At 37.5% G+C, this 26,726-nt stretch overlaps 1 protein-coding gene across 2 annotated transcripts; it reads left to right on the forward strand.

The window, feature by feature from the left end:
• The first annotated feature begins 27 nt into the window (after positions 1–27).
• On the forward strand, positions 28–15,577 carry NDUFB5 (NADH:ubiquinone oxidoreductase subunit B5). Of its 2 annotated transcripts, XM_024755113.1 has the most exons (6): positions 31–186; positions 7,560–7,648; positions 8,884–8,950; positions 9,743–9,804; positions 10,858–10,964; positions 14,889–15,577. In XM_024755113.1, the coding sequence occupies exons 1-6, from the start codon at positions 63–65 to the stop codon at positions 15,007–15,009; spliced, it is 570 nt and encodes a 189-aa protein (XP_024610881.1). In that variant the 5' UTR covers positions 31–62; the 3' UTR covers positions 15,010–15,577. The 2 variants fall into 2 exon arrangements, with proteins under 2 accessions (XP_024610882.1, XP_024610881.1); XM_024755114.1 differs by lacking the exon at positions 10,858–10,964 and having other exon boundaries at positions 28–186.
• Positions 15,578–26,726: the final 11,149 nt, after the last annotated feature.

Below are 26,726 nucleotides of genomic sequence, written 5' to 3' on the forward strand. Positions count from 1 at the left end.
TGAGAAATTGGCTCTCTCGGCTCCCGTTACATTTGCTCGCTCTTCTCTTGCCCGTAGTAGCCATGGCGGCCATGAGTTTATTACAGCGGGCTTCGGTCTCTGCAGTGGCCGCTCTGTCTGGCCGCCGCCTTGACGCTAGACTTGTATTCGGGGGCTTCCTCACCCGTGACTTTCCGAAGACTGTCGGTGGGTACTGGCTTTGGGGGAAAGCGCTATCAGGAAACGCGGGAGGAGAGATGGAGGACTCTTCCCGGGTGACCTTGGTGGAATCCGGAGAGAGCTGGGAGAAATTGAGGACTTGGGACTTGAGAGACGGAGCATGGGCTATGTGAGGAGACTGAGGGTTTTCCTGGAGTAATCAAATCGATCGTGTTTAAGTAATTAATTAGAATTTGTGAGACGCTTTGTCATTCACCTATCCTGTTGGTGGTAATTTGCGGATGAAGCTGATGTTAGAAAGGCAAAGAGCTGAGACCCATGTCTCTCAGGCACCAAGATTCTTTGTATGTTCCACCTGCGGTACGTTTTAATCTCACAAGGTGGGAAGTCATGTTGCTGAGGAGCCCAATGATGCTAAGTAATAATACTGATATATGGCCAGGTAGAGAGGCTCAGGGCTAACTCATCTGCTAGGCACAGTGCCTTCATGATACTTTTAGGTGTCCACGAAAATGTTTTAATTTAAATTTCTTTTAAAATCAGAAGGAAAAGGGCTATAATGTTAATGCATATGTGATGCTGAATCCAGCCTGAATTGTATTCGTTTTATATCAACGGAATCATAAAATAATTATTTTTAATGTCTTCTTAGAGAGGAAGGGACCTATGAAGAAAAAGTTCCTAGGTCTTAGGAAAGTCAGTGCAGTCATGGGAGGATTATTTGGAGCCTCTTGGAGACTGTGGATTGAACTCTAGGGGAATGAATAATCATAATAGCAAAGCATCAAATGCTTTGTATTCAGTCTGCTTTATTCCCTTTTGGATTCTGCAAAGTGAGTACAGTGTTACCCCATTTTACAGATGAGGAAACTGTGACTCAATTATTACAAAAATAATGCACTACTGTATTAAGTGAATAATAATAATGGGAGCTAACATTTATTGAGCACACATTATGTGCCAGGCGCCATTCTAAGATATTAAAGGTATTCATTTAATCCTCTTGATCAAAAATATACTGTAAGCGATTTGTCCTATGCAATACAAGTAGATACAGAGGAAGTGAAATTTAAAGCCCAAAAGATTCTTCTCCAACTTAAAAATATCTTTTTCTGTTTACTGCTCTTCTCCCAATTTAATTTGAATTATGTCACTTCACATGATGAGGCATTATACACTGATGCCATGAGGGACTTGCTGGAAAAATGGAAAGGAAAAAAAGTGGCATTGAACAAATTTCTGGCAGGAATTTGAACCTGTTACAAAACTACATGTGCTTACATTCTTTGATAAAATTCCTTTGTAAGCCATTTCTGATTACAAATATCCTCTTCAAATACCCCCTCCCCCCATAGTACTTAATCATGCCTACCTGGAGATAAACTGAGGTAAAATTTCTCCCCTAGATCCCATTTATACACTATTCCCCATTGGAGTTCTGGAAGGATCCTCGCAGGTAATCTACACCCTTTCCACTGGAAGCAGGAAAGGATGTGATAGCTATAGTGAGGTTACTGTGTTTCAGCAGTGTACCTGCTTTCAAAGGTATATTGCATGTGAAACCTAATCTATCACTGTGGAATGAAAGGTTGTAATCTGTTTTATATTATTGTTTATGTCTGCCTCTAGGAGAACGTAAGATCCAACAGAGGAGAGAACCTTTGTCTGGTTTTGTTTCCTCTGGATATAGACCGCCTAGGTTTAAATCCTAGCTCCAGAGTTTAGTAACTCTGTGAGCTTGGGTCATCACATCTGGGAAGCTAAGTGGAAGGCACTTAATTGCTCCAAACCTGCATTTCTTCATCGTTAAAAAAGAGGATTTAGAAAGAAAAGAGGATTTTATTACAAGTGTGCTTATTTTCTGTTGACGGAAATAAAATAAAACTAATCTCTTTCCCACTGACAAATATTTATAACCCTGAAATGTGTTTCTGCATAATTTTGCATCTTTCTAGAAATGTCATTTTGAATGAACTTGTCTCTTACCATAAGAACTGTTTTGTTTTGTTTCTAAAAAGAGGGTGATAATTTTAACTTACCTCAAAGGTAGTGGTAAAGAGTGAGTGGGAAAAATCTACAGCACTGGGCATTACCTTCTACAGGGCCCTGTGGTCTCACCTTAAACATCTAGTACTGTCATGTTATCATCAATCACTCTCAGTGAAAACCTTTCTCAGAAAATAAGCAGATAAAAGTATTCTGTTTAATTACTTATTAAATGTCAAATATCAAGGGATTCTAGAAATAAGCTTAAGTTCTCCCCTCAGCTGCAGAGAACTTTTATGTTGAAGGCTGATGTGCATATAATTATGGCTTTAAAACCTGAGAAGAGTATTAAACGAAGTAGTGTGGCTTAATTCAGACATGGATGATGAGGCATGTTAACTGGATTCTAGGGATAGTTTTAACAGGTGCAATTGATGGAAAAGTAAAGGATGTGTTTTCAGATATATCTGAATATGGGGCTCTTGGGATAGGTAGGTGTTGAGAGAGAAGGTTAAAAAAAGAGAAGTTAGGACCTAATTAGGGGAGGGACTGAATACAAAGCCAAAGTATCTTAACGATTTTGTAGGCACCCGAGAGTATTTTAGTGGAAGAGCAGCATCAGTAGTATGTTTTAGGAAGATGCTTCTGAATATTGGATGGCTTATCAGGCATGTTGACTTCTTAAGCCACTGAGGTGAAAAGGTCTTGGAGAGAAATGGAAAGTTTGAATTTTAGAATCAAGAGGCCTTGACAGCTGATGAATGAGGCACAGGAAGATGACTGAGATTTTTTAGCCTGGGTAATTGAGTTGGTGGTGCCATTAACTGGGAATGGTCTGAGAATGAGGGAAAGAAAATGACCAATTTTGGGTGTTGTCTTGGAGACACAAAAAAATCTGATATTATCTTATTTGATCCTCACAAGTACCACAATTGTCCAAAGCATAACTTTCCTGAAGTTATTTGCATTAAAAAAAATTGGTTAGTGAAACCTTAGTTCCACGTAATTACTGAGTACCTTAATTGAGACATTCCAGGCTGTAGAGAGTGGAGGAAAATGCCTATTTTTGTGGCAGAAGGATTGAGTTCCAGAAATCCTGGCAGTCACCTGGTTGTAAGCAATGTTCTCGCTAATAATTTTAGATTGTAAGCAGATGGCCCTACTACAACAACAAATCATGAAGGCTCTGAAGTTTGAAAAGAGTTTAGTGCTATGAAATATCCTTTAGAACAGTTAATAGTATAACAGTTACCTAACACATTTAATGGCATGAATAATTGTTGTTTAACAGTAGGGTAATTATATGTAAAGAAAGCAAGAAGTTCACATTACTAACTGTTTAATATTGCTAGAATGCAGCCAGCTCAAGCTTTCTTCCATAGTTGTTTTTTGTTTGTTACACTTTCCACATCTACTAATACTGTCATTTGTAATCAGTTGTCCCTAAAACCCCACATAGAGTTTAATCCTTACGTGTTTCTCTCTGTGTGTGTCTGTCTGTCCGTCTGATTGAAAGGGAAAGTTGGGAGTATACTGTCTCTTCTGAGAAGATTTACTTTCAGGGACTAAAGAAAGATCCCCTACCAATATTAAATTTACTTAAGAAATGTAAATTCAACAATATTTATGGAGTTCCTACCATGTGGCAGACACTAAAGTGCACTGGAGATACACTACTGAATGATTCAGCTTAGTGCTTATCGTTCTAGAGGAAATAACCAAATGATATTAAGGAGAATAAGTGGGATACCAGCTGTGGATATAGGGTAGTCAGAGAAAACTTCTTTGAGGAGGTAACATTTGATCTTACCTCTGAAGGATGGGGTGAGGAGCTAGCCATTCAAAGAGCCTGAGGAAAAGCTTCCAAGCAAAGAGGAAGGTTAAGTGCAAAGACCTGAAAGCAGGAAAGAGTTCTTGGTATTGGAAGGAAACCATTGAGATTGATCAGTAGGAAAGGTACGTCTTTTTATTCTAAGAGAGGCCATCTATTCAGATTCTTTGAGGGAAAGGACCTTAGAAATCTTATAGGCCACCCCCTGTAGTATGCTAATCCTTGTTACATTCCATTAGTGATACTCGAATAACTCCATAATGGGGACTGGGGAGGCAGTCCAATTTTATTTTCAACCACTAAAATTGTTAGAAACTTCTTCCTTGTATTAAGCCAAAAATTTCTCTTTCGCACATTGATCCTAGTTCTTCCTTTCAGGTCAGCACAGAATAGTGTAAGCCTTTGTCATTGGACAGCCTTCAGCTATTTAAAGGCACTTCTCTGGTCTCTATCCTGACTTCTTTTTTGTAGGCCAGTCAGCTTCAGTTCTTTCAGTTTCAGTAGGTCAATTTCCAGGTTGGTTGCTTAACTTAGGACGTGCTCCAGATTGTCCCTCTAAAACAGTGTACTCTGGGATGGACACACTTCCACAGGTCTGGTAAGACATGGAGGTGGAGGGCTCCTTCTGTTTTGACCCTGTATTTCTGGTACATCAGATTAAGATTGGATTACCTTTGGGATTTTTTGGTAACCACATCCACATGACACCAATGACTTTTTCTTTTTTTGTTTTTGGGCACGCCACGCAGCTTGCGGGATCTCAATTCCCCGACCAGGGATTGAACCTGGGCCATGGCAGTGAAAGCCCAGAATCCTAACCATTAGGCCACCAGGGAACTCCCACCAGTGACTTTTCTTAAGTTTGTGAGCCACTAAACTTCTGGAGTGTTCAAGTAGGACTTTCCACTTACTATACTTAATCCTTTTAGATTCAGCCTTTTGTAAGTGTGTAGGAGGACTTTGGGGGGGATCCTATTTCATCATTAGTGTAGTAGCCACTCTTGTAGCAGTAGCTCTGTATCATCAGGAATACCATCTCCACCACACTCAGGCCATTCATAGAAATTGTGAGAGAGCCCTTTGGCAGGTTACTGCATTAAGTAATGAGCACCTTTTGGGTATAATCAATCAACCAATTACCCATAACAGATTTCTTCTAACTTGCTACTTCTCTCAGTTTATAATGTGCCTTCCTCATACCTCCCCAACTCCACCAGCCTGTCTAAAGAGGGGCTTTACTTCTGAGCCTTTTCTTTTCTGACACTACATCCTGTTTCTTTCCTTTGTTGTCCTTATAGACAACAAAGATTGTTGTCTTTTACAATATAGATTTGTAATTATCTATTTTTTCCTCCCAGCAGAATCTAAATCCCTCTTATACTATAGACCTAGCATAAGACCTGTACATAGTAGGCACTGAAATATTTATTGAATTAATGAGTGGTTTGTACTGTTTTCCAGCCCATTTTTTTCATCTAGTCCACAGAAATTTCTATTGTATCTTTCAAATGATTTGCAGAAATACATACTTACCTTGTCAAATTCTCTTGTTATTTTAGAAGCCTTAGTAGATGATTTATACTTAGTAAACTTGTGCCAGCTTCTAATTCTCTTGTGAATTAACCTTCTAAATTCATTGCAGGCTGCTGCAGGTGGTATCAAAATTTAAGACAGTTCCTGCCTTCGAGGCACTTATATTTCAGTGGGGGCAGGGAAAGCAAGTTTACACATCAGTAGAATATACAGCAGTTCAGAGGTAGGAGAGCTCTCATCTGGTTGGGAAGCATGTTGGTTTCTTGGAGGATGAGATGTCACCTGGGCCTAAAGAATAGATTTCAGGAGAGGGGAGGTCATTCTTGACATTTAAGCTTGAACAAAGGATACAAATCTTTCTGACATCTATTATGATTAAAATTCCTTTAATGGGAAATTAGTTTTTTATTCGGCAATGACTCATGGGAAATTCCCTTGAATGCGGTTACAGAGCAGAAGCATAGTAACCCTCAGTTTCTCAGTAATGTTAGAGCCTTTCCTGCTTTTAGCAGAAAGGGCTTAGAGTGGCCAAAGTGATCCTTCCAGACTTCCAAGAAAGGGAAATCGCATAGAAAGCAGATCCAAGAGTGAGAGTTTTGCCTCACTTTATCTTCAGCAAGGCTTGATTAAATACCGTCTGGGAGAGGATTTGAAGAGAAGGATATTTACAATAAGAAATGGCTTACGCATTTGCAGCAACATGGATGGACCTAGAGATTATCATACTAAGTGAAGTAAGTCATACAGAGAAACACAAATATTATATATCACTTATACGTGGAATCTAAAATATGATACAAATGAAGTTTTGCAAAAGAGAAACAGACTCATAGACATAGAAAGCAAACTTATGGTTACCAAAAGGGAAAGCAAGGGGAGGGGGATAAATTAGGAGTTTGGGATTAGCAGATACAAACTCTATATATAAAATAAACAACAAGGTCCTTCTGTATAGCGAAGGGAACTATATTCAGTATCTTGTAATAAACTATGATGGAGAAGAATATGAAAAGGAATATATATATTTATAACTGAATCACTTTGCTGTACACCAGAAACAAACACAACATTGTAAATTATTTTTTACAAAAATTTTTTGTAATATATTTTGTAAAATATAAATTTTTGTAAAATTTATAATAAATTATGTAATATAATAATTATTAAATTATTATATCAACTAAAAAAAAGAAGAAATGGCTTATAAAGGGATTTTATCAAGACATATTAGAGTGTGTTCTTTTGAACAAGTTCAAATTCCTGCTAGAGAGACATTGAAAAAATATCTTTCCATTTATTTTGCATCAAGTCCCTAATGTATATTGCCTCATCATATGACGCAATTTAAATTAATTTCTTTTGCAGCATTAGCAAATATTTATTGCAGAGGTAAACAAAGGTACGTAGCCCTCCAAGAGTATCTGATCTCCCTGCCTGCTACTGAAACAAATTCAAATAATCATTTAGATATTTATTCAACAAATATCAATATCTTGAATATTGATGAATAAAAATGATGAAAATATTGATGAATATGTTGAATAAAAATGAGGAGAGCTGTAGTTTAGAACAGTACATCAATCTCTGTTTAAAGATATCCTAGTATTCCCTGCCTTTAGTACTCAAATAAAGAAGCATGTATTTTTTTATCTTAATCATATATATATATGTATATATATTTTTTGGAAGGGATGCTTTATTTTTTTTTTTATTTTTTATTTTTTTTGCGGTACGCGGGCCTCTCACTGTTGTGGCCTCTCCCGCTGCGGAGCACAGGCTCCGGACGCACAGGCTCAGCGGCCATGGCTCACGGGCCCAGCCGCTCTGCGGCATGTGGGATCTTCCCGGACCGGGGCACGAACTTGCGTCCTCTGCATCGGCAGGCAGACTCTCAACCACTGCACCACCAGGGAAGCCCCCGGGATGCTTTATTTTAATTCATATTAAACAGTTATGCATGTACATTTTCGTATAGTCTGACTTTTATCTCAAAATATAACAGTATATCCTTATAAACCTTGTATATAACAGGGTTATTTAATATTTCCAGCTCCTGTGCGACACAGTGGAGACCATGGGAAAAGACTGTTTATCATCAAGCCTTCTGGATTCTATGACAGACGTTTTTTGAAATTAATGGTGAGTTAAAACTTGTTGAACTAAACTCTTTACATATAAATAGGAAATTTTTTTCCTATTTAGAAAACATCTTTCATTTTATAAAAGATTTTTTTTTGTAAATTCATATTCCTTTTCTCAAAAAAATGTTGAGATTGAGTAGTAAGGTCTGGTTTGTTACTGAATTTTTTTTTTTTATTTTTTGCGGTACGCGGGCCTCTCACTGTTGTGGCCTCTCCCGTTGCGGAGCACAGGCTCCGGACGCACAGGCTTAGCAGCCATGGCTCATGGGCCTAGCTGCTCCGTGGCATGTGGGATCCTCCCGGACCCGGGCACGAACCTGCGTCCCCTGCATCGCAGGCAGACTCTCAACCACTGCACCACCAGGGAAGCCCCCTGAATTTATTTTTAAATTAGTGAACCTTTCCTTCTTCAAAAAGAGAATGCATGCATATTGGAGGTAAAAATTGAAACATTCCTTTCTTCTCAAGATTATGGTGTTTTGAAATCATCTGTGTTCCCTGACCAAAAGAAAAATCTATAAATTATAAAACTGAAAATGGATTCATTTGGGGATAATTATTTATATTACTAATATATTCTTTAAATTAACAAAGAACTCATTGAAGGACTTCTTTAAATATGTAACTCCATTATTTTGGGATATGATTTTTTATTTCTTTGTTGTTTAGGAACTTTGATTTCAGAGAGTGAAGCAGGGCATTGACTGCATGTTTGTATCTCAAGACTCTGTAAAGAAAAGTAGAGACTTAGAAGGTGGAAGACTGGATTCTGCCACTGTTCCTAAAGCTGTGACCCACTGGCTGCCCTCTAGACCTTCCCTTGCCTGTCCATTGTGCTTAATGCCCTCTCCATCTCCATGGTTGAGCTCCTACTTTTCTTGTGATGACCAACTCAAACTCCAGAAATCACCCTCATCTTCTTACACTTTTATTGTTAATATAAAAATTTCTTTTATGACATTGCTTTAATCAAAAATGAAAAATCACTTAAATATATATTGTCTTATACAATTAGTCTTTGCTTTCTTCTTTCATTTTTGACACTAAGTATAGGCATCTAAAAGCTAGAGCAAAAGAAAATTACAGAAATAAATAATTTTATACAGCATCTCCAATTTGGCAAGTTTATGTTATAAGAAATATAAGGAAATCATGTAATGAGGACAGTTTGAGTGTGAGGAAAGGAGTTAGGAAATGGTTATGTGAAAACTTTTTTTTTTTTAATCTTAACAGAGATTCTACATTTTGTTGACTGGGATTCCAGTAGCAATTGGCATAACTCTGGTGAATGTATTCATTGGTAAGTATCTCCCCCACCAACTAAATTAGTAAATTTTTAAAACCTGTGTACATTAATATAAAAAAGGAATTATGGATATTATAAGGGAAAGTTCTTCAAATAATAAAATAAACATAAACATGAGAATTTATTTTAAAATAACCAAATCTCAATCTGCAGTAGCACACAGTGGTTCTTTTTTTAACTTTTTGTTTTCTCCAAAAACCTTTAAGGTCACTGACTCTATAGGCCACATAAAAGGCCTGTCTTCTTCCTCTTTCTCATTTCCCAAAACCAGCTTTGAGAAGTCTGAATAAGGAAAATAGAAAGAGATAGAGGTGGAAAAGAGGCTGAGGGATGGAAGAACTTTTTTTATCCATCCTGGAACATACAAAGTTATAATCTTCCAAGAAAGAATAGATTTGTGAATGATAGTAACTATTAGGTCTCCTGGGAAATTCTGCTCACAGTACTTCTAACATCTTGAATCCTAAATATTTTGTCTAGGATGTTTAAGGAAAACCAGAGGAATAGTATGTCTTTTATTATATCTTCTTACACTATATAAAAACAAAACGAGAACCCTCATATAATGCCTATATACAATGCATTACACATAGAAGACATCTAAAAACTATCTAATGAATGATTTTCCACCAGCTTGAAGTGAATTTAAAATATTAGATATCTTCATTGCTACAAAACAAAAGGTTCTTTAAAATCACAAGAGGTTGGTTTCTTACTTAAATAGTGAAGAATTAACATTATAAACTCCTGATACTAAAGTTGAATATCACTGTTTTCTCTTATTAGGTGAAGCTGAGTTAGCAGAAATTCCAGAAGGCTATACCCCAGAGCACTGGGAATATTTCAAGGTTGGTATAGGTCACTGAAAGTTATTTTCAGTTAGGTGTCTTGTCAATGTACTGGTTAATATCTTAATTTAGCAATTGTGGTATAGTTTTGTATTCAATTTTTTATAAATGATACATTTTGTGCTCACTTTTTATAAGTAACTTTTGGTATTTTCTGCATTGTTTTATTACCTTAAGCTTTATGGTTTTTTAAAGACTGACTCTGCACTGTGTTCTCAACCTAGAGAGTTAACAGTCAGAATTTATCCTATGTTCTATGCCATAGGGAAAACTGTACTGTTACTAATGCTAGCTGTCATTTATTGAACACCCACTGTGTAGCAGGCACTATGATAAGTGTTTTGAAAATACTATCTCATTCCATGTAAATGGTACTATTATTATTTCTGCTTTAGAGATGAGGAAGCTGACGCTTAAAAGAGGTTAAGTGCTCTAAGGGATAGGGTCAGTATTTGAACCCAGGCAGTCTTGACTCCAGAGCCTGCACTGTTAATTAGTCATTTTACCATACTGTCATGGCTACTAAAACCCAAAATTAATTCTGTTACTTGTCTTTACAAGTGTTTTAGTGAGATGGCCTTGATTACAGTATATCTTATCATGTTTTATTATCTGAATGAATTATATTTTAGAAAAGAAATACTTCATTATTAAATCTTAAGGTAAGCCATATAATTAGTTTATCTTGGCTGACTGGTGGAAAGAGCACCATTTTGAGATCACCAGACCCCAGGTTTGGCTCCAAAATCTGCCAGTTAAGATACTTATAGTGTAGTATAATAGGAAAGAGCCCAGGTTTTAGAGTCAGACAGACCTGGCCTGAGCGCAGATGCTGCAACCTAGTAACTGTACAACCTTGTGAAATTTGCTCATCTATAAATGAGGACAAAGGTAGTATCTACCGAACAAATTAAAATTATTTGAAAAATATATAAAGTGGTTGATACATAAAAGTGTTATTGATTTACCTGAGATGGTCATTTTAGGAGAATAGTAAACTGCAAAAGCAAAGTACTTTTCAGACACTAATTTTAAACACATTTTCTCTTGTAGCATCCTATATCAAGATGGATTGCCCGAACTTTCTTTGATAGTCCTGAAAAGAATTATGAAAGAACAATGGCTGTCCTTCAAGTTGAAGCTGAAAAAGCTGAATTACGGTAAAAAAAAAAAAAAAAAAAAAAAAAAAAAAAAAAAAAAAAAAAAAAAAAAAAAAAAAAAAAAAAAAAAAAAAAAAAAAAAAAAAAAAAAAAAAAAAAAAAAAAAAAAAAAAAAAAAAAAAGGGCAGAGGTTGGAGTGCAGGGAAGAAAATCCTTTCCTACAGTTGCAAACCACAGGAAGAAATTTAATAAAACTATTTCAACAGTGTAGGATGCTCTGTGTAAAACGGTGAAGATGGAGAAAGAATTAGCCTGTTTAGAGAGGAGATTATGAATTGGAGACTAGAAGGCTATTAGGAGATAATATCTGTCAGATTAAAAAGAATTGTTTTTTGGAATGTCCTGACTCTTAAGTGCAAGGTAGCCCTCTCCTTCCCCTTCCCCACCCAATTTCCTTTCTTCTTACACCCAGTGTCATCCTTAGAGGTGACTACTATTTAATGATCTCTTATATTTTATGCATTAAAAATATATTTTTTATATATCATTTACAAAATATATTAACACAAATGGAATCCTGTTATCAGCACTGTTCTGCACCTTGTCTTCCTTTCATGTAAATATACAGTCATTCCTTGGTAACTGAGGAGGATTGTTCCAGGACCTCCAGTAGATACCATTCTGAGGATGCTCGAGTCCCTATATAAAATGGCATAGAACAGTTAGCCCTCCGAAGATAGATAGGGCCAACTGTATCTTGATCTTTCGGTAATAGCATATACTCTATTCTTTTTAATGGCTGCACTGGATGGAAGTGCCTTAATTTTTTTAACCGGTGGGGGACCTATTGTTGGTACTTAGGCTCTTTCCAAGTTTTTTGATAATTATACATTGTGCTGTGGTGAATATCCTCATATATTTTTCCATATTTATTCAGTGTATCTGGAATATAAATTCCTAGCAGTGGCACTGATAAACCAAATGTTATGCTTTAAATTTTAGATAGCTTTTGTCAAACTCTTCTTTAAAGTTATACCAGTGGTCTTTTCTGTCACCAATACAGGATAATTCTGTTTCTCCATACCTTTCCCAGTAAAGGAATTTATCAAACCTAAACATTTTTGCTGATAAGACAGTTGAAAAATGTTATCTCATCATTTCAATTTTGTATTTTTTGGCAAAGTTGAGTATTTTTTCATATATCTATTGGTTGTTTATATTTCTTTTTCATAAATTGCCCATTTTCTATTAATTTGTGCATTGATTAAAATAGCCTCTTCTGTTTTTGTTGCAGATATGTTTTCCTAGCTTGTCATTTGTCTTCTGACAGTGTAGAATTTTTTTGCAACTTAGTGTTTTTATGTTTCAGATAACAAAAATGCAGTAGTAGCTAATATGTTTTTGAACACTTACTGTGTACTGATGCTTTAATTGCTTTTAATATATTTACTCATTTAATGATTGTCAAGCTTGTCAGTCTTTTTCTTTAGCTTCTGGAATTTTGTGTCATATATAGGTCTCTGATAATAATAAAATAAGTAAATACACAAGTCCAAACTTTTTTTTTTTTTTTTTTTGCGCGGTACACAGGCCTCTCACTGCTGTGGCCTCTCCCGTTGTGGAGCACAGGCTCCGGACGCGCAGGCTCAGGGGCCACGGCTCACGGGCCCAGCCACTCGGTGGCATGTGGGATCTTCCCGGACTGGGGCACGAACCCGTGTCCCCTGCATCGGCAGGTGGACTCTTAACCACTGCGCCACCAGGGAAGCCCCAAAATTATTTTTTAATGTTCACTCATATTTTCTTTTTCTACTTTTAAATATGATCTTTTCTGAGATTTATTTTGGTGTTTGGAATGAGGTTTACATACAATCAAAAGTACCCATTAAGTTCAGTGGGTTTTGACAAAATATATAACTGTAACCACCACTATCGAGGTCATTATGATCACCTAGTGAGTTTCTTTCCTGTCCCTTCAATCAATCCCCATCCCTTACTCTTGGCCCCAGGCTACCATTGATCTGCTTTCTGTTCATTCTGCTCTAATTTTGTAGTTTACAAAAATTGCTATGATATTGAAAGCTATTTAAATGATTAAATGAACATATGATTGGCTTGTTTTGTAGATATGTAATTACATGTATGTGTAGTTACCATATAGAACTGTCATTAAGTATTTAAGAGCATGGAATAGCATTATGCCTCATACTTAGTTAGCTTTGGACGTTTTTGAACTTCAGACATATACCTTTGATAAAACATCAGATTACAAAATTTCTTAGACATATAACAATCCCAAACAATTTCAAAACAAAGCAAAGTAAAAATAAAAACAGGGGACTCCTCTGGTGGTCCAGTGGGTCGGACTCCGCGCTACCAATGCAGGGGGCCTGGGTTCGGTCCCAGGTCGGGGAACTAGATCCTGCACGCGTGCCGCAACTGAGAGTCCGCATGCCGCAACTAAAAAGATCTCACACGCAGCAATGAAGATCCCGTGTGCTGCAACTAAGACCTGGAGCAGCCTAAATAAATAAATATTTTTTAAAAAACTAAAATAGGACCCTGACTTTTACTCCTAAAAGAAAGATGCAAGTGTGAGAATGGAATGGGGAGTACCTACACATTTTTTAAAATATATGTTTAGGTATTTGGAAAACTGAAGCTTAAAGGAAAGGTATAAAATAGAAAGAGACTGTCTTACGTAATTGATTCCCCCAGAGATAATTTATTTTTGGTCCTCCAGAATTTTTAATACTCCGTACATGTGTACATATACATAGCACAAATGATTTTCTCTGCTTTTTAATGAAATGGGAAGATGCCACACAGACTCATTTTATACCTTGCTTTTTCAAGCTAATGATATATCTGTCCTCTCCTTCCATGTTACTATATATAGATTTCCCTCATTCTTTTTAACAGGTGCATAGGTTGTCCATTATATGGGTGAACAATAATTTATTTAACCAGTCCCCTGTGATGAATATATTAATTACTTGCATTTTAGATTATTATAAAGAGTAGAAAAGAAAAAGGTTGATACTTAATCCTAAAAAAAAGATAAATGTATTCTCTTATATACACTATCACAAAGGTATATTATCTGTCATAGATAGGGTTGGTAAACTGGTTATGGTTAATAAAGTGAATAATTTAACTGTGACAGATTTCCAGTCATAAAAAGTTAGTATGTAGTCTATAAAAATGGAAAGTAAAAGGCTTGATGGAGAAGGGATTATTCCAGGAATGCGTGGTAGTTTTGTGCAAAGGCTTGGCTGTGGAAGAAGGAAAGTATCTTTCTAAAATAGAGATTATTCAGTTTGTGAAGAAGGATGAGGACAAATAAGTAGATCTTAGAGTCAGAGAATGTTTTTCTTAATCCTGGTTTTTCTTTTTTCTTTTCTTTACAAATATGGATTGTCCAATGTTGACCAGGCTCAGTGTGATGCTGTTGGCTGGTGAATAAGTTACCGTCTCTTCTTTCAGGAAGTTTTCTGTCCTAACGGTGATCGGCAGCCAGTATAGACAGGGGATGTGAGCTCCTCCAGGAAGGCTTGTTCCCTTTTAATTTCTAGCACTTGGCACAGTATGTGGTCATAATAGTAGGCGTTCTGTAAATGACTCTCTTAACATTTAAAAGGCAAGAAGACAGGAAATGCATTATCACTATTCAAGTGAAAGTGATCTGTCCAGACAAAGAGCAGGGACAGGAGGAGAGAATTGATTATCAATTCAAGTGACGCTTGGGTGATTAAAAGCAATATTCATTGGCTAACTACATAAGCAAGATAATAAAAGCCAAAATAAGTCCCAAATTTTGCTTATAGGTACATATCAGATATATGCATACATATGGATCTGTGGAGGGACATTATATTTTACATAAAAGCAAGACTCTCAAGTTGTTGTTCTTTATGGAGATAATTCATTAACTTTATAATTGGAAATGCTGTAGTCACAACATCACCATTCTGTTTGTTACAGGTTAAAGGAGCTGGAAGTACGAAGTCTAATGCGTGCAAGAGGCGATGGTCCCTGGTATCAGTATCTGACCATTGATAAGACACTTATTGATCATTCTGCAAAAGCAACTCCTGACAACTAATCTTTTATTTCTCTAAATACAAAGTATATTCTCTTTAGGCAATACTAAATTACTAGATATATTCTGTATTTTTTCTGTGTGATGAATAAAAGATCCTATTCGTTGCTCCATTTCTCAACATTGGTTCAGATTAAGGCTTTTTTGTGTGTGATTTCATTTTTATTTCCAGTTTTATTGAGGTGTCATTCACAAAGTTGTAAGATATTTAAAGTGTACATCATGATGATTTGATACACATACATATTGTGAAAGGCAGATTAAGGCTTTTGGTTTGGGGCTTTCAGCTTCCTCTTTTAAGAATGTTTAAGTATAATAAAAAAAAAACTCAAAGAAATAGGAATTTGTGAACTCCTAAAGGTGTAGCTTTGAAAGATTAATGTTTTATTTGTCTGATAAATGGAAGTTAGAGAAGTCTATGTTAAATATCAGGAAATATGTAGTTTATATACATGTGAGTATTGTAGATATGTGGATTATTCAAGGGCAACTCAGAATTTTAAATTATATAAATATTGAACCAATTATATAAAACATTAACACCTTAATAAACAATTTTTCAGTGAAGAGATCTCAAAGTTCAATGTTTTCATGTTTTTTAGCCATAAATCGTTCCTTTAAAATGTATATACATACACATGTTCATTTTTCTTAGATGCAATATCTCAGATTCCTTAGAGTCCTTTTTTGTAAACACTGGAGAAGTTCCACAAGGTAAAATGATTACTGTAAAGATTATGAAATGAGTAAGAGTTAAAATAATGACTGTCATTTATTAAGCATTTACTCTCTGCTGAGCACTATGCTGAATAACTGCATTTATTCACATTATTTTCAAAATGACCTTATGAGGTCATTTTCTGCATTTTACAAATGAGAAATTGAGGCTAAGAAATTTTAAACACATGCTCAATATTTACAAAAATAAACATTTATGCTTCAACTTCCAAAATAACCTTTTAGCTTCAAAAATTCATTATTCTCAGCGAATACCTTTTGAATGCCCTTGTGCCTTAAGGGCCCTAAATGCCCTTTACAATCCAGCCAACATCCTTTGGGGTGATGGCATTTTCTTATTTCCCCAGAAGAGGGCTGTCTCGCCCAGCTGCTTCCAGATTTTGTTTTGAGGATTCCCTATGCAATTACCACCTCATAATGCTGCCAAAGTATTTGAGAGAAGGACGTGCTGTCCCTGAACCCCTGCTTGCACGAACCATTTGGTTTTGTAGGAGAAGGGGAAGGAGAATGGAAGCAGATAGGTCTTGTCAGTGGTCGTTGTAAATGATGCTACACCTATGTACATTTACATTCAATATTGTTAGACTTCGCGTTATTTTTCAACACCAGTAGGTTTTACTTTATTTTCTTCTTTCTATTATTATATACAAAAACTTAACATAGAAAATATGGAAAGTGTGGGACTTCCTTGTTGATGCAGTGGTTAAGAATCCGCCTGCCAATGCAGGGGACACGGGTTCGAGCCCTGATCCGGGAAGATCCCACATGCCACGGAGCAACTAAGCCCGTGCACCACAACTACTGAGCCTGTGCTCTAGAGCCCATGAGCCACAACTAGTGACCCCGCGTGCCACAACTACTGAAGCCTGTGCGCATAGAGCCCGTGCTCCACAACAAGAGAAGCCACCACAATGAGAAGCCCACGCACTGCAACGAAGACCCGACACAGCCAAAAATAAAATAAATTTATAAAAAATATATATATATGGAAAGTGTTACAAGAAATACTGGAATCCCACCAGCCATAAAGAAATCTGAGAAATTTCCTTTAATTTTTTTTTTTTTTTAGCATAGCTGGGATCATATATATATAGTGGAGAGGTTTTAAAAAAAAGTTTGAAAGTGTTTCTTGGAGGGAAACGTTAGTAAAACTCTACTGGTCACTAAGATGCATACCGGAGGTCAAGTGGTTGTCACAGGACATGTTTCCCCCAGAGCACACTCCTCAGCACAGATGATAGGCATCAAATCAGATTACATGTGCTGGGGAAGAACAGGGCACTGTAGCAACCTGTGGCATCCTGAGCTAGACTAAGGGTACATGGAATGATTGGATGCTCGTTCCATAGCATCTGGAACATAGCAAGCACTGAGTAAAGATCTATTGAGTTAATGATTCATGGATTTAACATGAATTTTGAGTTATCTTTAAATTATCTTTTTTCTTTTTCCGTAATTCTATAGGACCCAGCATGGTGTTCTATAAAGACATGGGATTGAACTGAGCAGACTTCAGACTAAATTCTGAGCTTGCCAAACACTATGACAATAATAATGACTACTATCTATTTGGTATCTGCTGCATGTGCCAGACATATTAGGAACTTTATATTTAATCTTCCCTCTATCTCATATTGAGAAAACTTCACTGCTTTAAGCCCTATTTCTAAAATGGGGATTACGCTGTTCATCCCACGGTAGTATTGTGAGGATCACCGGGATGATGCATGTAAAGTGCCTACTACACTGGTTAAGTAATAGGTGATAAAGTTCTCTCTGTCAACTAAAGATTGAGATGGTGTACTCCTTTTTCAAGAAAATTGCTAAATATCCTATACTATCTCTGCTTCAGGCCTGTTAACTTTAAATTCTGCAATGTAAATTAACCATACTGTTCTCATTAAAAACAAATACACTCTGCTGGAGATCACAAGGAGTTAGCAGAGATTGTTAGGGCTCAATATCTTTCCTTATGTAATTATTTCCAAATTGCAGTCCTCGATTTCAACTGTCTCTATTTTTACTTCCACATAGGATATATACTTAATATTTTCTTTAATTTGACCTTTTTAAACTTAAATTTTTTTTAAATGTTATATTATGACTATAAATAGAAAACAAGTCCTTTCCCATAATTAAAAGGCAATCACAGGTATAACTATGGATTATATTCTACCTAGATTTTTACCAAATGGAGACTTTCCTTTATGAAATCAAATGGAGAATTGAAAAGGCAATAACTTGGTCATGGTGTGATGCAGTATATCTTCCAGGTACGTACCCATACTTTGGACATTTTTTGTATATTGCATTAACATGGTAATACCACTGACATTGGAAAATATGAAAATAAATATCCTCTAATGTATCAATTATAATTAACCTTAATAATTCACATTTTTGTTTTTCAAATCACTTATCATGACATTTAATTAGTTATCTAAAAGCGTAGTAATTCAACATTGCACATCAGAATTAACCACAGAGAGTTTGTTTTGGAAGACATTTGAACAAAACCTACCTAGAGCCATGATCTCTTCTATTTTTAACCTAATAATCACATATCTAAGGAATTATCTTAAAGAAATAATCCACAAAAATGAAAAAGCCATATATACATTAAACTCTTAATCACATCATATACAATAATGAAAAAACATAAGCAATATGTACTTAATAGGCGAGTGGTTTGTTAATTACTAGTATATCACTTGATGGAATATTGTGTAGCCATTAAAAATAATTATGAAAAGTATGTAGCAATGAGGGGAAATACCTATGTTACTTAAGACAGAGGTAGAGAAACTATTACAGAAACCCCAAATATATCACAAATGAGAAGGAAGTTTCTTTCTTTATCTCTGTAAAAGTCTCAGCTGGTATGGCAGCTCCCCTCCATGAATTCTCAGGATCCCAGTCTCTTTCTATCTTGTTGCTCTGCCATTCTCCACATGCTGCTTCCATTGTATGGTTCAAGATGACTAACACAGCTTCTGCTATCATGACTAAATCCCAGCCAATGGGAAGAGGGAAGTAGGAGAGGGAAGCATGTTCTATCCATCTAAAACATAGAACTAGAAATCACATTCACTTCTGTTCCCATACCACTGGACAGGACTTAGTCATAAGACCATACTCAGCCTCAAGAAACATGTCCAGCTAAAAAATTTTGGAGAAAGGATACTGAGGAAAAACTAGCAGTTTCTGCCAATCTTCTCTAGTGTTAAGTGAAAATAGCAGGATACAAAGTAACTGTACACTAAACATTAATTGTACAGTGGAGAAGTGAGACTTTGACCTGGTGATCAAAGCTAACATCACACACACACACACACACACACACACACACACACACACACACACACAAACACAATAATTTAACATTGGGACTTCCCTGGTGGCGCAGTGGTTAAGAATCTGCCTGCCAATGCAGGGGACACAGGTTCAAGCCCTGGTCCAGGAAGATCCCACATGCTGTGGAGCAACTAAGCCCACAAGCCACAACTACTGAGCTTGTGTGCCACAACTACTGAAGCCTGTGTACCTAGAGCCCATGCTCCACAACAAGAGAGGCCACCACAATGGAAAGCTCTTGCACCACGACGAAGAGTAGGCCCTGCTCGCAGCAACTAGAGAAAGCCTGCGCACAGCAACGAAGACCCAACACAGCTAAAAAAAAAAAAAAAATTAACATTACATATGAGGGGACACATGGATATACCCTGAGAGGAACACAGCCTGTGCAGTATGCCAAACTCAGTCTAATTCGATCCAATCACAAGGAAACATCAGACACACACACACACAAGATGTAAACATTCCATTTTTTAAAAAGCTAGACTGTTTATTAAAAATGTGAATGTCATGAAAGACAAAGAAAGGCTGTGAAAATCTTCCATATAAAAAGAGGATAAATGATATGCAACTAAATGCAATACCTTTCACTGTACTGGAAGGGCGGGGGTATGTTATAAAGGGGGGGGTATGTTATAAAGGACCTTGTTAGATCAACTGACCAAGTTAGAGTATGGAAGGTGGATTAGATAAAAGTATTATTTCAGAGTGCATTTAAGAAGTTGATAACGCCCTGCAGTTATAAAGAGAATATCCCTATTTTTAGGAAGTGGACATATTTAGGGGTAGAAGATAGAAATATTTAGGGGTAAAGGTGGTGTATGTGATATGACGTCTCTGGCTTACTCTCAAATTGTTCAGAAAAAATATCATTTCTATGTATGTGTATATATATGTATGTGTGTATACATATACACATATATTCACATATGTATGTGTGTATGAATAGATATGCACACATATATATGAGTCTATATGTATCTCTCTACATATACAGTAATTAGGTTCAGATATGTGTGTATACATACATCTATATACGTGTGTGTGTGTGTGTGTGTGTTATGGGTGGAATTGTGCCCCCCACAAAAAATTCATATGTTGAAATCCCAACCCCCAGCATCTCAAACTCTGACTTTATTTGGAAATAGGATCTTTAAAGAGGTAATTAAGTTAAAATGATATCATTAGGTGGGCCCTAATGCAGTATGACTGGTCTTTTAACAGGAGATTAGAACAAAGATATTTACAGAAGGAAGATCATGTGAAGACACAGGGGGAAAGATAGCCATCTACAAGCCAAGGAAAGAGGCCTCAGAAGAAACCAAACCTGCTGACACCTCGATTTTGGACTTCTGGACTCCAGAGTTGTGAGAAAATAAATTTTTGTTGTTTCAGTCACCCAGTCTACGTACATCTATCTCCCTCCTTCTCCTCCACCTTTTCCTTTAATTGTCCTTTACCTTCTTCTCTAGTTAGTTTCATAGGACAAATTTTTTGAGAGCTATTCATGTACTTAAACTGTTCTTACGAACTGCTTATATTTAATGGGGCTGTCAAAGTGACATTGGAAATAATACAGCACTATTTAGATGAATGACACCGTATATATCTGTCAGAAGTTTCATTAGAACATTTGACTTTCTTGTATACTTTGCAGCTTTCTCTTCATGTGGTCTCTTGTCGTGTCATCACTTCAAGAGAGTTTAGGAGATATCTGAGGTTTTTTAAAAAAATTATTGTAGTGAAGTATAGTTGATTTACAATGTTGTGTTAATTTCTGCTGGACAGCAAAATGATTCAAAGTTGTACATTCTTTTTCATATTCTTTTCCATTATGGTTTATCACAGGATACAGAATATAGTTCCCTGTGCTATACAGTAGGACCTCGTTGTTTATTCTCTTTATATATAAAATAGTTTGCATCTGCTAATACCAAACTCCCAATCCATCCCTCCCCCACTTCCACACCCCTTTGGCAACCACAAGTCTGTTCTCTATGTCTGTGTCTGTTTCATAAATAAGTTCATTTGTGTCATATTTTAGAGTCCACATATAAGTGAGGAGATATCTGAGTTTTTTAAAAATAGAGGAGGCAATGAAATGAGAAGAAAGTGAGAGAAAGTGTAATTTTACAAGATTTTTTTCTTCCTACATAGAAAGTTTTTTTTTTTTAATCTTCCTACCATTTTACAAATGAAGAGAACAAAGTGTGGAGCAGTTAATTAATTCTCTCAGGTTATGTAACTAGGGAGTAGAGCTGGATAGCTATAGCTAAGAGTAACATTGGCCTTTTATCTCCCAAATCAACGTCCTGTCAATTTTCACTTTACAAGTTCCCTCATGGAACGTGATTTCCACTTCTTCTCCCTGACTTGGTCGTTGCTTGCTGCATGCATTTTTGCAATATCCCCAGCGGGTTCTTTTTGCCAGCAGCCATCTGCCTGCAGCCTGTGTTACACTGGGCGACCAGCCTTATCTCCTTCAAAGGTCACCTTCACGTTCGTCACTTTCCTGCTCAACAGCCTTCAGTGACTCTCCACTGCCTGTAAGGAAGAAGCCCAAAGTCCTTGCCCCACTTCAAACTGCCTGCAGTGTCACATTCTTTTCAGTGATAAACTTTCTGGACATTTGATCCTTGCAAAACCAGTCTATTCTTTAAATTTATTTTGTGCACTCCCCCAGTATGCTAGTTGTTAATCTGTGTCATGCAGTTGACGGCTAATCATGTGTATGTTGTGGAATACTGCATCTTAGGTGGACAAAAAGAAAATGTGTGGACTCACACATTTACCAAATATATTTTGGGCATCTATAGTATGTCGAGCGTGAGATGTTGGGAGGTAGGAGTTAAGAAGACAAGAGGTGGTTTGTGGAAGAAAGTACAGTTCCTCATTAAAAGAGAAGCAGAAAAGTAATTCAAGCTGTATCAGTTTCTTATGGCTGCTGTAACAAATCAACACAAACTTGGTGGCTTAAAATGGGAGAAATTTATTCTTTCATAGTTCTGGAAGCCAAGTCTGAAATCAATATCACTGAGCTGAAATCAAGGTGTGGGCAAGGCTGTTCTCCTTCTGGAGGCTCCAGGAGAGAATCCATTCTTGCTTTTTCCAGCTTCTTGTGGCTGCCAGCATCCTTTGGCTTGTGAACACATCACTCCAACCTCTGCCTGTGTGGTCACATTGCCATTTCCTTTTCTGTGTGTGTCAAATCTCGTTCTGCCTCTCTTTTATAAGGACATTTGTGATTACATTTAGAGCCCACCCAGATAATATAGGATAATTCTCAAGATACTTAATTTAATCACATATGCCACACACAGATCTTTTTTTGCCACATGAGATAATATTCACAGGTTCCAGGAATTAGGATGCAAATATCTTTGGGGGGCCATTATTCAGCCTACGACACAAGTCATGAGATCATAAAAGCTTTTAAGAGATTTTCACATAAGAGTGTTAAAAATAAAGCAAACTTAATTACTTAGTACTAAGTAACAAGAATTTTTAAAAATTGGTCTGTATTTCTAATTTTCTAATGTAGTTGTATCATTTAGAAATTGTATTCAGCTACTTGTAACAGAGCATTTCCCACTACCTCTTTCAAAAACGGTGACTTAAACAGATACAAATTTATTTTTCTTTTATGAAGACCACTCAGAAGTAGACAGCCCAGGGCTGACTAGTATGCAGCTCTAAGGAACATCAGGGACCCAGTAACTTCCCATCTTTATTCTCTACCGAACCTGGATTCCATCCTCACTTAAGGTCCAAGATGGCTGCTGGAGCTCCAGGCATTACATCCAGATCAGAATGACATCAGAAGGGCATAACACTTTCTTCTTACATCTTAATTTCTAAAATGTACTAGATGCACCTAGATGCAAAGTTGGAAAGTTTAGTTTTTTACCTGAGAACATTACCCAATTTCATTTTCTTTTTTTAAAAAAATTTTATTGGAGTATAGTTGATTTACAATGTTGTATTAGTTTCAGGTGTACAGTAAAGTGAATCAATTATACATATATGTATATCCCCTCTTTTTTATTTTATTTTTAAATTTTTATTTATTTTTATTTACTTTATTTTATTTTATTGTTATTTTTTTGGCCACACAGTGCAGCTTGTGGTATCTTAGTTCCCCGACCAGGGATCAAACCCCGGCCCTCAGCACTGAAAGCATGGAGTCCTAACCACTGGACCACCAGGGAATTCCCAATCCACTCTTGTTTAGATTCTTTTCCCACGTAAGTCATTACAAAGTATTGAGTAGAGTTCTCTGTGCTATACGGTAGACCTCCCAATTTTTTTTCTAAGAGAGAAGGAGGGATGGATATTGAAAATCAAAAACTTTTTTTTGGAGCAACTTCTATATGTAAAAGCACAGCTTAGATCAGGGAATGCAAAGCTGTATTATGATGGTCTCTGCCCTCAAGTGACCTGAAATCTAGTCAGGGAGACAGAGTGGATAAATAAAAGATTTTCTAAAATACACTTATTATCTAATGAGTGACATAAGCAGTAAGTGTATGTGGTAGACTTTCTGAAAAATGTGGGGCAAATAGGGTTTAGAAACATCAAATGAATGAGGGAGAATATTCTAACTGGGGTTCATCGTGAGCAAAAGTATAAAAGCACGAGTGTTCATGAAGTGATCAATGAATACTGAGGGAGCAATTTGGTTAGCTATATGTATGGAGGAAAGCAGTTCCCCACAGTAACGTGCAGTCACTCACCGAAGAGGAAGGAAGGTATCAGGTTTGTGGATAATGATAGAAATAATAAGAATAGTTAGCATGTTCCAGGAACTCTGTTAAATGCTTTACAAACATTTCACATCCTTGTAACAATTCTGCAAGGTCGGTACAGTATTTATTTATTGAATTTTGTTCTGATCAGCATCCCTTATTTGCAGAATGCCCCCTTCCAATCACAGGCATCGGCATATTCAGAGGCCCAACCAAGCAGACTTTCTCCTAGAAATCTAGACCTTGAGTAGAGACGCATCTGGATGGAATGAAATTACTGTTTCATTAACTGGTGGCAGCATTTGGAAAGAAGGTGCATGAGTGGCTGCTACTGTGACCTTGGAGCATCGGTTTCTGATAGTTCAGCCAGGAGTCAACCAGTACTTTCCCAAAACACCCCTTATTATTCCTTTATGTTGGTCAGAGCTAGTTTCTATTGCTTATGACGGAAGAACTCCAACTTTTTCACTCTCAGAGAATGTGTTGCAAGCAATAGATGCTGGGGGATATGAGGTGGGTATTTGGAAATGCTTTTCAGTTCAGAATTGGGTAGAAGGCAGTTAGACTTCCATTCAGATTTCAAGACAGAATATAGCAGGCTGTAGTACTCAGTGGTGAAATAGATCAATCAGGTGAACACTTGTATTGTGTGGGACTGTGTGTCCAGAGCCATAAAGTTCTGGGAAAGGTGGCTGTCCTAGCCCCTGGGCAGTGGGAAATGTCAGGGCTCTGTTTTAAAAGATGGATAATTGGATAATTTGATGCAAGGAAAGGACATGTTCAAAATTTTAAAGTCTTCAAGGAATAGGATGAATCTCAAAATATTTATGTGACTGTGATAAAATAATTACTTCCTACTTGCAGCTGTAGAATGAGATCCCTGAAAATCAAATTCTACTGCTGAAAATGCTGTCTTCCTTACTTTAATGTCCAAGTAATGGCACAAGTGAGGAAAGAGTAAGGATTCCCATAATTGAAATAGAGCAATCTAGGGGTATATAGGGGACTGGGAGTCCTAAATTCTGAAACCCTTCTGAACTTTTCCCCACACTCTTTCCTTCTTTCTTTTTCCCTTTCTTCTAAAAAAGCCATACTCCCTTTCAGGAGCAAGTTAGCGTTTTTCTCATTGTCCAACGCTTTAGTATTTTCTACTGATAACCATTTTCCCTGATAACCCAACATGGTCTCCAAGAGTAAACTGTAGAATCAGAGTGGAAGAGTTCAGTAGTTATATTCCAGGATGTCACAAGAATCAACAAATTCTACAAAAATGGGGCAAATATCTGTGGGAATGGCTTTTGAGGATGCTTGACCAAGGAGGGCAAAACATGAATTTGAATCAGTCCAAATCGATCGATATGGATTTACTCAGCAGACATTCTGTATAGAATGTATTAGCGTGGGCACGGTCCTAATGCAAACTTTGGTTGCCCAGCCCAAACCTGCACCAAATGCTGGCTCATGCTAAATGGTGACAAAGGGCTGGAAATTCCTTGGCATGGCATAGAGGAAGGGACTCAAGAGATAGCAATGCTGAGTTAGATCTATCAGATGTCTCCAACAGGGCCCAGAATCTATTTTTTTTAATTTTATAAATTTATGTATTTTATTTTATTTATTTTTGGCTGCGTTGGGTCTTCGTTGCTATGTGTGGGCTTTCTTTAGTTGCGGCGAGTGGGGGCTCCTCTTTGTTGTGGCGCGAGGGCTTTTCATTGCAGTGGCTTCTCTTTTTGTGGAGCATGGGCTCTAGGCGCGCAGGCTTTAGTAGTTGTGGCACACGGACTCAGTAGTTGTGGCTCATGGACTCTAGAGTGCAGGCTCAGGAGTTGTGGTGCACGAGCTTAGTTGCTCCGCGGCATGTGGGATCCTCCCAGACCAGGGCTTGAACCCGTGTCCTTTGCAATTAGTAATTTACTAATTTTCCAACAGGCTCTGAATGCTGCTCACAGGAGTTGCCCATGAAGTGGGCTTTCTGATCCCTGTGGGGCTGGAGGAGTCTGGGGTGGATTCCCCAGGTGGTAGTAATTCACTACCAGGAGTAAAGCCAGCATGGTTTTGATATGAAGCAGCAGTTCAAACGTGATTAACAGATCTTAGGGAATGGCTAATCCACAGACAACTCTGGCTACATTTTACCGTGGGGTTCCCAGGAGTGTAAGCAGTGGATCTTCCACTAAGATATCACATCCCACCCTCCCCAAATGCACGTTTAGAGACCTCAAAGACACCTTGCTAGATAGTCAGGAGGAGTTAGTTGGCACTCCCAGAGCTCCTTGATTGGAGTGGAGGCTGGGTTCCTTAGGAAAGATGCTATAGTATTATCAAATATGCACATTCTGAACCTTCCTCCTGGCCTTCCCTGAAGCTGCTTCCCTAGTAACAGTGCCCTGGAGAATGGGAAATATCCAAACTTTTCAAAGACTATTGGAAGTTGGCTATGATTGAAACTATGACTTGCTGGAATGCTGTTCCCATCTGCTGGAGTGGAGGCTTATGGAGAGCAGATTATATATCGAGTTCTGACCTACTTCACCTCACAGTAGGCCGGGTGGGACCCCGAGCTCATCCTGTGGCTGGTACTCCAGTTCCTGAAAGTATTACTGGAATACATGACCTTAGCAAACTCTAGAATCTCCACATTGGCTCCCTGAACCGTGGGGTAAGAATTACCATAGTGCATCCCTGGTGGCGCAGTGGTTGAGAGTCCGCCTGCCGATGCAGGGGACACGGGTTCGTGCCCCAGTCCGGGAAGATCCCACATGCTGCGGAGCGGCTGGGCCCGTGAGCCATGGCCACTGAGCCTGCGCCTCCGGAGCCTGTGCTCCGCAGCGAGAGAGGCCACAACAGTGAGAGGCCCGCGTAGCGCAAAAAAAAAAAAAAAAA

The sequence above is a fragment of the Neophocaena asiaeorientalis genome, unplaced genomic scaffold, assembly GCF_003031525.2.
Source record: "Neophocaena asiaeorientalis asiaeorientalis breed wild unplaced genomic scaffold, Neophocaena_asiaeorientalis_V1.1 scaffold188, whole genome shotgun sequence".
In the NCBI taxonomy this organism is placed as follows: Eukaryota; Metazoa; Chordata; class Mammalia; order Artiodactyla; family Phocoenidae; genus Neophocaena; species Neophocaena asiaeorientalis.